At 38.9% G+C, this 13,422-nt stretch overlaps 1 protein-coding gene across 2 annotated transcripts in view; it reads right to left on the bottom strand.

Annotated features, from left to right (window-relative positions):
• Positions 1 to 538: 538 nt before the first annotated feature.
• The window catches only part of atr (ATR checkpoint kinase), a 33,122-nt gene continuing 20,238 nt past the window's right edge, over positions 539 to 13,422 (bottom strand). Inside the window, exons 29-48 of one of the 2 annotated variants that reach the window (XM_077561647.1) lie at positions 12,269 to 12,438; positions 11,892 to 12,056; positions 11,423 to 11,514; positions 10,504 to 10,595; positions 10,227 to 10,404; positions 9,108 to 9,293; positions 8,754 to 8,913; positions 7,649 to 7,828; positions 7,445 to 7,587; positions 7,192 to 7,289; positions 6,778 to 7,007; positions 5,379 to 5,513; positions 5,063 to 5,263; positions 4,651 to 4,794; positions 3,709 to 3,859; positions 3,445 to 3,601; positions 2,554 to 2,707; positions 2,262 to 2,413; positions 1,297 to 1,402; positions 539 to 920 (exon numbers count right to left, since the gene is read on the bottom strand). In XM_077561647.1, coding sequence (XP_077417773.1) covers positions 747 to 920; positions 1,297 to 1,402; positions 2,262 to 2,413; positions 2,554 to 2,707; positions 3,445 to 3,601; positions 3,709 to 3,859; positions 4,651 to 4,794; positions 5,063 to 5,263; positions 5,379 to 5,513; positions 6,778 to 7,007; positions 7,192 to 7,289; positions 7,445 to 7,587; positions 7,649 to 7,828; positions 8,754 to 8,913; positions 9,108 to 9,293; positions 10,227 to 10,404; positions 10,504 to 10,595; positions 11,423 to 11,514; positions 11,892 to 12,056; positions 12,269 to 12,438 — 3,068 coding nt within the window. In that variant the 3' untranslated portion in view covers positions 539 to 746. The remainder of the gene's footprint in view (positions 921 to 1,296; positions 1,403 to 2,261; positions 2,414 to 2,553; positions 2,708 to 3,444; positions 3,602 to 3,708; positions 3,860 to 4,650; positions 4,795 to 5,062; positions 5,264 to 5,378; positions 5,514 to 6,777; positions 7,008 to 7,191; positions 7,290 to 7,444; positions 7,588 to 7,648; positions 7,829 to 8,753; positions 8,914 to 9,107; positions 9,294 to 10,226; positions 10,405 to 10,503; positions 10,596 to 11,422; positions 11,515 to 11,891; positions 12,057 to 12,268; positions 12,439 to 13,422) is intronic. The other variant, XM_077561657.1, reaches the window with a different exon arrangement.

Raw genomic sequence — 13,422 nt, 5'->3', positions numbered from 1 at the left:
GCTCCAGCAGGAGCCAAGAGTTCACAAAAAGTAAAAAAGTAACAATAAAAAACACAGTCACTTTCTGAGTTTGAAAAGTCATGACTGGCTCCAAATAAAAAAACAAAACAAAAGGAAAAATTCTGTCGTATCTTCTGTGGCAAAATCCTGCTACAGCTTGTAGAGGGATTAAAGAAAGGTGGCAGGTGACTGTGTGACTCCCTTTGTGACTCCCTTAAGGAGGGTTAAGGGATTAGAACAGCCTGGCCCGCGGGTCACATATGGGACGCCACATTTTTCATTGCGGCCGCTCCAGCATTAATTACAATGTTTTATTTTATTTTATATCACGTATTTCACATTCACTGATTTGATCATTGATTTAGAATTTTTTTTGATATAAAATAATTTATTTTACTTAATAAATTGCTCAAGCCATTCCTTATGGAAGGATTTACCCTGATGCGCAGGATAGTAAAAGGATCAATGATGATTGATCAATTGAGGTGAATACAACGAAAATGTTAATATTTCATCTTTTTTAAAAAGCAAGAACGTGTCGATGTCATCGTATTTATTTCTGAAATTCATACCGGCCCGGTCGGCCCAGTGTCAGTGAACTTAAAGTGACCCGACAAACTCACATAGTGGCGCCGAGAAAAAAAAGAACATGTACATAAATGTCAGTTTCCAGAAAACAGGAACTAACGCTAACTTCGTTAACTGAGGCTTGTGAACATGAACGCAAGTAGAAGTAGAAGTGCACTTTACAGGTAGGGGCCCCAGCCCACATACATAAGACACAGCAGCTTGTCGTCCGTGGCCTCCTGAATCAGGTAGTGCACGTGGCCCTCGATGGACAGAGGAAGTCCAAGAACTTTGTTGCGGCTCTTGATCACACCCTGGAGACGCTGCTCGATGTCGCACACGTGTGTTTTGGCCTGGCGGGTGAAGCAGATGAGTTAAGAGTAGGTAATGAGTAGGTAATGATAAAAAATAAAAAATTTAGGCCGATGCTGATTCCAATATTTGGTAGGGTAAAATTTTGATGGCCTATGAATTGGCTGATTATAAAAAATATATATTAAAAAAAATGTATTATTTGGTAAATAAAGATATGAATTACAGGCACGTTTTGCTATTTTACAATACTGTATTCTTCTAACTATAGAACAGAGAGAAAAAATATCTTTGTCTTAGGTTGTAATGTGGTCGTGTAAAAAACGAAAAACGGCCAATCTGTTAGCAGCCAATTAAATCAGTCAGCCGATGAACAGTCGGGCGTTGGTTTAGAGAATGTGGAAAGGTTCCGCACACCTTTTCGTTGACGATTTCTCCGGTTTCATTGGCCTGGATTCTGCAAAGTCCTTTGCCTTGTTTGCTCCACTCCACCAGGGGGTCATGAAGGAAGGTCTTCAGGACACTGGGAAGCAAAACGTAAAAAAAATTAAACATTAAAAAAAAAATGCTTCTGGCAGACCTTTGAGGAATTAAGTGCTGTATGAGTGGAGAATCTTTTTTTCCTATTAATTCTTACAAAGTTTATGAGAAAAAAATAGTTTTTTACTTATTTAATAAAAAAATTGTAGATTTTCTAAAACTGGTAAATATTTAATAGTTTTACATTTTATTTCAGAATATATTTTTTTAACCCTTCTTACATTTACAAAAGAAATCTTACTTAACATTAGATACAAGTTATATTTTGATATTTGTAAAAAAGTAAAAAATATTGTTTTATATTCCAAATTATTTTTGCATATTACATACCAATTTTCATGTAAAATCAATCCAGCCATCCGTTTTGCATAAGAATCCTCATTATGGAAAATAAAGTAGCGGTAACATTAAAACACCTGCGGCTTACAGTCAGGTGCGGCTTATAGTCCAGAATTTACTGTATGTATCATTTCAAAACAATTCATACACTATTTTTATATTTAGTTATTAATTTTTTCGATATAGAATAGAGTTTTATTGTCACTGTTACAGAAACAATGAAAATAATCTCCACAATTTGCAGCAGTGGAGATAAAAATAAAAGTAAAAACTAGCAACATATAATTTACGTAAGCAAGTCTGGAAGTTTTAAGATACATTGCTTTTATTGAGATATTTATATTGTTTTACGAGTATTTGTGGGTTAAATATTTTTGGCCTCTTCCTAACAAGTTCCTGAGATTTATTTTTATTTTTATTGAATGGTGGGCCACATCGCATGCTAATATGGGCCACTTGTAGCCTACGTATGCTACAATGCATCAATTTGACGTTGCGGGTACCTCATGAGTGGCTCCCTCTCGTCCCTCATCAGCCTCAGCGTGACTTCGCAGGCCTGCCTGAAGAGACCCTCGATGCCCATGGGCCCCATGGCGTGCACCATGTTCTGGGTCAGACGGAACGGGACCACCTCGGGGACGTCGAACGTCTCCCCCTTGATGGGAGAGAAAGTAGAGGTGTTACTGTCATGACAAGCGTAAATATTAATAAGATGAATCAGTTGGCCGGGGGGAAAAAAAACAACTAAGGATTTCCGGATTAAAGGCAAGGTCGAGTTGCCACAAACAGGCACACCTTATTAAAGAGGCAGTTGAAGTCCACGTGCACACACTCCCCTGTGAAGGAATCAAAGAGGATGTTCTCGCCGTGGCGGTCTCCCAGGCCTAAGATGTAGCCCACCATGGACATGACTGCTGTGGAGCGGCAGTAAGCGGAGCGACTGCTGTACCTGCAGACGCAAAACAAAACAAAAAACACGCTGAATGTAGGGCTTTTTTTTTGACAAAGGAGATTATATTCACATAACCTAAAAAAATATAGATTTTTTTTTTTTAAATATATTATAGGGGACAGCAATAGTGAAAATCTGTGAATTATTGACGCCCAGTGAAATGCATTGGGGGCACAAACAAATCCAAAACAATTTAAAAAAATAAATAAACTCAAACAATTTTAAAAAAACACTGAGAAACTTCCAATATACGTTTTTCACCCCCAAAAAATGGAGTTTGTCCCCACCAAATAAAACAAAAACAATTAAAGGGAAAACAAAGCTATGCTTGTTTTGATATGATCATTGTCATTTTTCTACGAGCAAAGTCCCCCAAAAATTCATAGAAATTGGAAATATAATTCTATTTTAATGTCATATCTCCAAGCCCGTCAAGCAAGACTCAAGTTAAAATTCAATTATCTTTAGCAAAAACTAGGCTGAACTGAAAGAACATCCTGTTTTCATTCTTCTTTCAAATTTGCACTGTGGCAAACTAAATACTGTCCCACCACCTAGTGGTCAACTGTGGAATTACACCCAAAATAAACGTGATGCAGAATAAAACACTTGTAAAATTAAACAGAAAAAAAAATAATAGCGGGAAATAGCGGGACCGTGAACACCCGCTACTGCACATGTAATTTCTAAACTCGTTTAATCAGAAAGAATACACTTGAGCGTTTGCATCGTACCACGACGTGGGGTCTGTGAAGTTGCGCAGGAACCACTGGTAAAAGACGGGAGGGTGTCGAACGCACAGCACATCCCTGTGTATCCGGAGCCTCTCTTCCAAAGGGGTGGTCTTGGGCAGGATCATCTTCTTCAACTCCTTGCCCGACAAGTAGATGCCTGAAAGGAATGCCGACGCCACGGCTCAGTGCTGGCTGGCATCTGGAAAGCTGACATGGTGGCATGGCATGGCGTGGCGTGGCGTGGCGTGGCATGGCGTGGCGTACCTCTCTCCTTGTACAGCCTGGTGAGGATGTGCCGGAGCCCCGCCGTGTTGTTGACCCACTCGATGATGCCGCACTCCTCGTTGAGAGGGATGACGGCGTAGGTGCGGATGTGCAGCTCCCGGCGCCGTGACTCCGCATCCTTGCGCAAGCACTATGCATACACGTTTTATTTATTTGTGTAAATAAACACTCTTATGGAGGAGGACCAAAACTAAAAATGTGAAAATAAAAACGGATATAAAAAATTATATATACTATATATATATATATATACTATATATATATATATATATATATATATATATATATATATATATATATATATATATATATGTATATGAATGGAAATAAAAACAAAAAATATACCCATATACCCATAAATAAATAAATAAAAGTAAAAATAATTACAAATATTTCGCCGACCCGCTCACTCGACCAATGAAAGGCAGCTTGCAGCGGCGGAGTCCAACCTAAGACACGCTTAAGCCCCGCCCCCTCATTTGAATAACAGTTCGTCCTGACAGAGCGTCTGCAGCATGAAATAAATAAATGTAAGAGCAGAGCATTTTTATTTATTGATCGATATTTAATTCTATTTATATATTTATTTTTGTATTTATTTTTTGAATGTCATTTTTTGTTGTCGTTACTTTTATTTTTTTATTTATGGATATATTTAAAAAAATATATATATATATATATTTTTTGAATGATATTTTTTATATCTGTTTTTATTTTCACTTTTATTTATTTATTTTGGCAGTTTTGGCCCTCCATAACCCCTAGCTTTCCAGTGGGGGGGAAAAACAAAACAAACAAACAAAACTTCAATGAAAAATGCACATTAAAACACCCACTAGTAGACACCTGGTATTAAACCGCTCTTGCCACAATAAAAAGAAAAACATTTTTCTACAGGGTGTGGCGCGTAATTATTAGCACCTTGTTAATAAGGCAATTGAACTCCATGAGCCTGCAGTCCTTCCTCAGGTCGTCTTTGGGCTTGCACATCATAGTGTAGCTGCGCCCGTCTGACCCCCTCAGACTGATCTTCTTGGGCTTCTGCAAGGAGGCCAAGATCTCCACCTAGGCAATTGCACACGTGCCATTCATTTCAATTTCAACTTCAATCATTATTCACATAACTCTAATATAAGAATACGACAAATGATTCGAATTATTGTGGTAGTCGCAGTTGTCAGTTAGTTGAGTAATGGCGACTACTATCGGTAACTAGTCGACGAGCAAAATAATCCTTTGTGGCAGTCCTAATCAGATGCCACAAAAGAACAAACAAATCGGCCTGACAAATAAACTAAAATATGATCATCCAGCCTTTTCTTCAACACCTTACTTGGTCTTCGAAGCCGTCCAAGTAGACCCAGTGTCCCGGAAAGGCGTCGTGGGTGGTGTTGGCCCCGCCGGTGTAGGGCAGCGTGGGGATGAGCACGGACTGCAGCGGGATGAGGATCTGGCTGAAGGTGGGCTCCTCCACCAGACGCTTCAGATGCTTGAAGTGGACGCTCATGCTAAACTTGCTGCTGTCGTTGTTCACCTAAGAGAAAACAAATCAAATGGATTCATTTTAAGATGAGATGATGACATTTGTTGAGGCGCTCGTATATTAAGTCGAGGTACCATTGTAATTCCCAGTGAAAATGATTACTCACCTGCTTGTTGCAGAGCTCCACCAGCTTGTCTGTGAGCCGGTTGGCGTCGCTGACAAACTTCTCAAGAGACTGCTTGAGGCTGATGGCTTTTTTCAGGATCTGATTGCAGCGGTTCATTCGGGTGGGATAGGACGACTAAAGGGAGATGGGGGCGAGAACGTCATCATTAGCATGCAGTCGAATACAAATGACGCACAAGACATACTAAAATGATTGGCGGAAATTGTTTATGTTCTTCCTGTTGAAAGCTAACGTTGATCTTCCTTCGTTGTAAAGTTAGCGGTAACGTCGAAAGACACCTTCAGAAGCAAATATTGACAATTTAATTTGGAAGCTAACGATGAAGCTAACGTTAGCAGCAACGTTAGAATCTAATGTAGAAAGCTAACGTTGGAGGAAATAATGGACTCTAGCTTTGGACGATAATGCTGAAGCTAACTTTTTAAGCTAACATTGAAGCTAACAATAGTCACTAAAGTTACTCTTTTTAAGCTATACCGTTAGAATGATCTAATTTGCTTGAAAAACATATAAATATATTTACATTTTAAATGTTTTAAGTGTCCCAAAGACTTATCTATTTGTTTTAAATGTTTTTTTATGCTAGAGCATACAGAAGGCTTTGATGCAGACTCTCAACTGCAAAGAACGGTTGAAGAAATGGTAGTTATTACACAAACGGCCAGCAGGTGGCAACAGAGCAAAATAGATTAAACAGAGGCCATGATGAAAAAATCTCATTACTCACATTTCTAAATAGGTTTGTGAATAATGATGAAACTTAGCTATCTTCTAATGCTAATTGTTGCAAAACGGAAACAGATAGAAATATGCTTTTTTTTTTTCCTGATGAAAGGTGAGACTCTAATCTTTCTTTTGGTCCATGTTTCTATAGCAATAGAAGACAATATTCTGTGGGCCTTGCAAAATCAGTCAAAATCCAGTAAAACAGCCGAAAGTGGAGATTTCTTCTGTGAAAATGGCTGGGAGTGAATGTTAACATTGGAAGCCGACTTCGGAGGAAGAAGTTGAGGCTAACAATGGAATCTAAACAATAATGCTGAAGCTAACATTTTTTTGCTAACAATGAAGCCAACAACGGTCGTTAACATTAGTCTTTCTTAGCTATACTGTTAGAAGTAACATTGGAAGCTAAAATTGAGGCTAACATTGGAGACAACATTAAAATCTAGCAAGTCAAAACAAAATTAAAAAACATAGCTATAATGAAAAATTCTAAACTATTATAACCCTGTTTAGCACCAAGAAGCCACTAGATGGCGGTGAAGCAACACTGTCATTTGACAAAGACCATTAGCCTGAGTGCAAAAAGTTTTTAAATATACACTACATATAAATTATACCCTCATTCCTAACCATTTATTCTACTCAAACTTACCTTGGACACGGCCGTCATGAGCCACATGGCCTGCTGCGGGTACGCCAAGAAGACTTTGGCCACGATGGTCATGAGGACAGTGAAGACGTCATCGTTGGAGTGGCACACGCGGGAGATGAGCTGCGAGAAGGCGGTGAGGAACTGGTAGGGAGCCAGGTTGGCACAGTGCTCGCTCATCATCCCGTTGATCTTGGACAGCTCCTGACGCATCTGCCGGTCGGCCCTCCCAGCTTCAAAAGAGGAAAGCCTTGAGTACAAGGAAATACGGAAAACCACGAGGCACTCGGGCTGATTGACACAAAAAATTGTTTTTCCCCTTTGCAAATAAAGCCTATTGATTAATCGCCCGGCCCTTCTGTTAAATATACAAATGATAATAACACACACGTGTATCTGAAATTATTGTCCACTCACCTTTCTCACACTCACACACTTTGGCTCCAAAGTCCAACCAGAGGGAGAGCATACGGGGCATAGCCTGGTAGATGTACTGGTTCCCATACTGCAGCGCTCTGGATAAAAATAAACAAGTTGTTCGTCAAGGATTAAGCAATGCAGTCTATGGATCACATGATGTCACATTATATACGGTGTAATCACATAACACTAATAAATGGACACGCCGACAGCGTCCAACAGTTGCGACGACGTCTCTAGTTTTCCTTACTTTCCGAAATAGGTGACAATGTATCTGATGAGGTTCCCTTGCTTCTCCATCTTGTTGTCGGTCACCATTGGCATGACTTTGTCGTAGTACTTCGCCAGGTAAAAGTTGCCGTCCTCCCACTCGGGCAGAAGGTTGGTCACATCCTTCACAAAAATAAACATAAATAAACAAAAAGCATCACTAAAAGCGTGCGCCTGCACTCACCTTGTACGTCTTCATGATGGCGTTGGACTCAAAGTTGGCCGTCTCCTCCATGAAGCGGCCCACCAGCAGCATGGCTCGGCCTTTGGTCTGCAGGTCGCGAGGGTCCGACGGGGGCTCCTCGTCGGGGAAGCACTGGGCCACGCCCTTCTGCAGCACCATCAGCGCCTGGTGGACGTCGCCCTGGACGCCCGGCGGAAACACAGGCAGAAAATAAAGTGTTTTTTCAAATTGTTTGTTGTATTTGTTCATTATAATTTATTTAAAGGGATACTTGACTCATTGAGCCATCTTCAGTAGTAAAAAGTTAATATTTTGTCCAGAATTAATTTGATAACTAACTTCCATTATTTTTCATGTACAATTAATACCTTTAAAAAAAAAAAAATTCCACTTGCTGTTGACTGAAGATGACATTACCTGTGCTGAGGAAGTAGGTAAGGACCAATCATGGCTTAGTTTTGGTCGTTACCTACTTCCTCAGCACAGGTGATGTCATCTTCAGTGGACAGAAAGTGGGAAAATTTGTTTTTAAAGGTATTAATTGTACATAAAAAAATAATGAAGTTATCAAATTAATTCTGGGCAAAATATTAATTTTTTACTGCTGAAAATGTGCTCAATGAGTCAAATATCCATTTAAATGTGAAAAATAAACATTTAAAATAGTTATCAAAATTATACAAACACATGTATACATTTATAAAATATATTAAAACATTACTTCATATTTTTACAAATATTTCTATTTAACACCAATGCTAAAGTTCATGACCCCAAATACAGACCTCTGATTGGCCTATTGCCATGCGTTTGAGTAGCGTAATGTGTAAAAATCACAGATATACGGCAGTGCACTGCAGAAGCCTGGTTAACGCCGTGCTTGCGTGGCGGCCATATTGGTAGGGGCTACTTTCCCACTAAAGGCAATGCATTAAGATTGAAATTAAGTCCTAACTTGCTCATTCCTCAACCGATTATCATGAGGTTGACTTTTTTTTTTTTTGGGTCAATGCCAAAAATAGTACATTTTGCTATGCCGGGTCACATATAGTCTTTCTATATTCAACTATGGTGAGTGGTTCTGGAACGTACGCTAACATCCTACCTTGGACCAAAGCCACTTGGCCTTCTCAGTAAGCAGCTCGGCCAGGTGCGTGTTCTCTGCGTTCAGGAGCGCGTTGAAGGCCGTTTGGTGATGTCCGGCCTTCCTGGCCACCCGGGAGCTCTGGAGCCAGCACTCGCCCACCAGCTTCTGGCTCGTAGGTCTGGAAATGGCCAAGACCGTAAAAATAGGTTATATTGCACACATTAAGTAGGAATATTTGGGGGTATTTTTAATATTATTATTATTATTCATGCAGAAATCCAGGTAATTTGAAAGGGTTTACCAAAGTTTTTTTTTATTTTTTTATTATCGCGACACAGCAACTATAGGTATTATCAGTTTGTGCGTTGTTACTTTGACTGCAGGCTCAGCAGGGCACGGCGCAGGGCCAAGATGGGCTCTTTGGCCCGAAAGGATTTCTGGGTCATCTCGAGCCGATCCGACCAATGAGAAGGGAGCTGTCCGAGGCTAGGGGAGGAGCCTTCCTCCCGAGTCTGTAGCTCAGTGAACGTGTGCTCCAACTCGCTCAGCATGTGCAGCCTGATACCGCACAAACAATTAACAGAAAAGTGGGGAAAAACACAGTAATGGCAAATCAAATAAATTGGAAAATGTGAAAACAGTACTTTCCAGATACACTTTTATGTACACGTGAAGTTTATTTAAATTGCTTTAATAACTTTTGCAATCATTAAAGAAAACGGCTTGCATTTTTATTGCATGTAAAAATTTGAGGATTTTTTTTTTATATCCAATTTGGAATTTGACTGTAAAACATACAATTTGGAAAAAGTGAAGCGCTGTCAAGACTTTCTCAATCCATATGCAAATTTCTTAGTAAAAAAAAAAAATCTATTTTAAAAATTATGTTATTATGGAGGTTTTGTGTGTACAATTGTGAGGAAAAAAAATATTTAATTCATTGTTTAGCTCTTTGACTGCCAGACGTTTTCAGAAAAGGGATGCCGTGGGTGCCAGCTGATTTTAGCATTTTGACTGATCTTTCAAGGTCCACAGAAAATTATGTGTTTGGACTATGGAAACACACATACTACCAAATGAAAGATTGGACTCTCATCTTTAATCAGAAAAAAAAGTTTGTTTCTACCTTATTCCGTTCTTCAGTAATCAACAATAGAAAATGGTTAGTTTCACCTCTGTTTTGGAACAAACGTCTTTTAACGTCTTTGGCACTCCTCCATAGGATTTTACTAAACGTTATTTAACGTTTTTGGCAGTCAAAGAGTTAATAAGACTATTATGTAAAATGAGGAAAAAGAGAATTGCTGTGAACACTTTAACTGAAGCAATATACATGTTATTTCTTAATTTTAATTTTATATAAATTCATGAGAAAAATCATGTTGAAAGATCATCGATTTTGGAATAAGCCTGTAACATAATAAAATGTGGAAAATGTGAATACTTTCCGGGTGCACTATCCAGAAAAGGAGAAAAACAAAGCCAACAGACCTGACGATGTACTCGTATCCTCTCTGATATGAGCCGCACTCGTAGCTGGTGGACGACAACGGGACCACCTGCTCCTTCCGGACCAACTTCAGTTTCTCGGAGAAGGCTTCGCCATCTTGCTTGTTGGCCGCCAGCAGCAACTGACCCAGTCGCACTCCCCACGTGCTGGACTGGAGGTCTGTGGGTACATTTTCCATTACGGGAAAGGGAAAATTTGGATAACGACGAGTAAAAAAAAATCAATAAAACTGTAATGAACAATGGTTTATTTCATTACCCGAACTCAAATAGTCCTCCAGCAGGTCCCATTTGCCCAGCTTCCAGGCAGCCTCCACTCTGTAGGCGTTAAGTTCTGAGGTCCACTGTTGCCTAAACGCAGTATATCAAAGTTGACGTGAATATCAGGGCAGCACAAGACGGGAGAGAAAATTAACTAGCGTGGTCCTAACGGACTCAATACATACTATATAACTTTTAAAAAATACAATAAAAAAAATTTTTGAACCCTGGTGAACCCACGGTGTCAAATTTGGCCCCTATAAATTCTGCTACTCGAAAAACAAAGACCTTTTTTTTTTTAAACAAATTTAACATCAAAAGTCCAGCGTGCCACTTCTGACCCCTGCATGGGGCCATCTAGTGGATGAATATTGCACTTACATGAGCCAGAGTAGTGGTGACAAGATGGCTGGCAACAAACATGCTGTTTTGTTGAGCTGGAAATCAATCCAAACAAAACCATCTTCTCAGCAAACCATCAGATGGTAAAATTGTGTTTTTTTTTTTGTTAATCTATTTCATATCATGTTGCAGAATGCCTAGGAGTATGTTTTATATATATATATATTTTGATAATTTTGCAACTCTGAGCGAGTTCAAAAAACAAGGGTTAAAATTGAAAAAACATATATTTTGGTGTTCAGTGAATTTATAGCAGTCATTTAATGTATAATTCATAATTTTCCAAAGAAGAAAAGGGTTCTTGGGTTCTCCAGGGTTAAGTACGTATAATGTCATTTTTAGCGGCATTACATCCCTAGAAGATAATAGTGCTCTAGTAAAAGTAATTTAACGATTTATGATTATGGCCACACTAGACTGTGTGCAGCTGTCCCAAGGATACCATTTAGCTCAATTTACAGAAAAACCATTGAAGCCAGGAAGGATTTTTGAAATGTTCTGTCCTAAGTACATACTTGTCTGCCAGCACTCCATTAACCTGCGTGATGACCGTGGACAGCTGGCCAAGGCCCAACCGGGACGTCATGACGCCGTGATAGTGGCCGATCTACAAAGCGGGACACAGTGAACAAAGGTAACAATAATAATAACCTACAGAAGGTTTCTGACAATGAATGTTGAAGAGCTGACGCTGAACAAAAAAGCTGTGGAATTGCCAGTGATTGGAATGTTGGAATGTGGAACGGGAGACTTTAGGATGGAATGGTTTGAAACAGTAAAGAAATGTGCACGGGGGGGGGGGGGGGGGGACATATGTAAAATAGCTCTTAATTTGAGTATTGCGAATGTGATAAAAAAGTTCTGTAGAAATCACCTGGCGGAGTAAGAAAAGAAAATAATTTTGTACACTATACTCTTCTGAATTCACACAAATTAAAAACATGGCCATATAGAAGAGAAAGGGATACAGAAATGGTTGGCTACCTGGTCGGACTGCAGTTGTATGGCGTGGTCGTAGCATGCGGTGGCATCCTGCAGCAGGCCGATGCTCTCGTGCTCCAGGATCTGTTCCCGCAGCGACGGCTCCACCCGCCTCAGGGCGTCGACTCCCCTCAGGCCGTCGGGCTCGTGCATGGCGGCGTACAGAGTCTGCGGCGGGAAAGAAGTACATCCCTTCAAGCTAAAACTTTAGCTCACTTTCATCGCGGGACACGAGGCCAAAAGGAGCAATCATTTGGCAGATTTTTTTTTTTGCTTTGTCTTGCGAGTGCTTTTTATCGTATTTTTAAAGTTGCTCATTCTGATGCCAGGTTCGGTAGTTGGTGTCGGACTCTGCTTTAAAGTTACCGCGGCGGTCTCACCTGCACGAAGCTGAGGTGGTCCTGGATGTTTTCTTTGCCCTCCAGGATGTAGGCTTCAAAGTGCATTAGGGCGCGCGTGTAGGCCTTGGAGCGCAGCGACGCCTTGGCCATCACATCCTGCGGGATGCCCTTGAGGAAGGCCACCACACACTGGTACTCGCCACTCTCTGCTACCAAAAAAGAAATAAAAAATACTGCCATAGTAAAATTAAATAAAAAAATTAAATATGGTACTAACACAGATAAAAATGACAAAAAATATAAATTGCAATCATACTACATGTAAGATTGTTAGAGGATTTTGCAATTTATTCTAAAAATATATTTCATGGATTTTTCATATATTTAAAAATATATTAAACAATTTAACATATTCAAATGTATGTTGTTGTTTTTTAAAATATATTTTTCCTTTTTTTTTTTAAACATGTTTCAATTTCACTTCAACATATTAAAATGCACTTAAAGCAACACTAAGTAACTTTCAGTATACGTTGATTATGGCGGCACCGTATGGACAAATGCGGTATTGTTATGTCTGACGGAAGACCACATTTCCCATGAGGACAAGCGCATTGCGTCATTTTTTAGCTTAAATATTTAAATATACATATTTAATCTTCATTTTCTTTGAAGGATTTTCAATATATCTTTAAAACACTTTCGACTAAGAGTTTTATCATTTATTTACTGTATTTAAATGTATTTTTCAATGTATGTAAATATATGTTGGATTGTAATGTATTCGAAAATATATCTATGTTTTCCGTGTTTATTTTTGTAAATACTGTATAAATGTATTTGTTATTCATTTAACAAATTTAAATACTGTATGTTGTTAAAAGGAACCCCGACTGTCATGACAAGTTTGCTCTATATTACTGATTTGATTGTTATTAACATATGAGATTCATTTTTCAAAAATCAGTTAAAGTTTAAAACATTTTGTAGAAACTTTATTTGGACGTACGCCAATTTTTAATTAAAATATCTGTTAAAATTGACATTTAAAAAAAATATCTATAATTTATTTCAAGATATTTTTATTTGAACAAAACATTTTTTTTTTAATGTATTACTTACATAGTACTAAGTAGCCACAGATGATTAAAAATCAACATTTTTATATCAACTCTGGCACCTGCTTTATTTAT

The sequence above is a fragment of the Vanacampus margaritifer genome, chromosome 1 (genome assembly GCF_051991255.1).
Source record: "Vanacampus margaritifer isolate UIUO_Vmar chromosome 1, RoL_Vmar_1.0, whole genome shotgun sequence".
NCBI classification, from domain to species: Eukaryota; Metazoa; Chordata; class Actinopteri; order Syngnathiformes; family Syngnathidae; genus Vanacampus; species Vanacampus margaritifer.
Note: the sequence above shows the minus strand (reverse complement) of the source record. Positions and strands in the feature narration are given on the sequence as shown.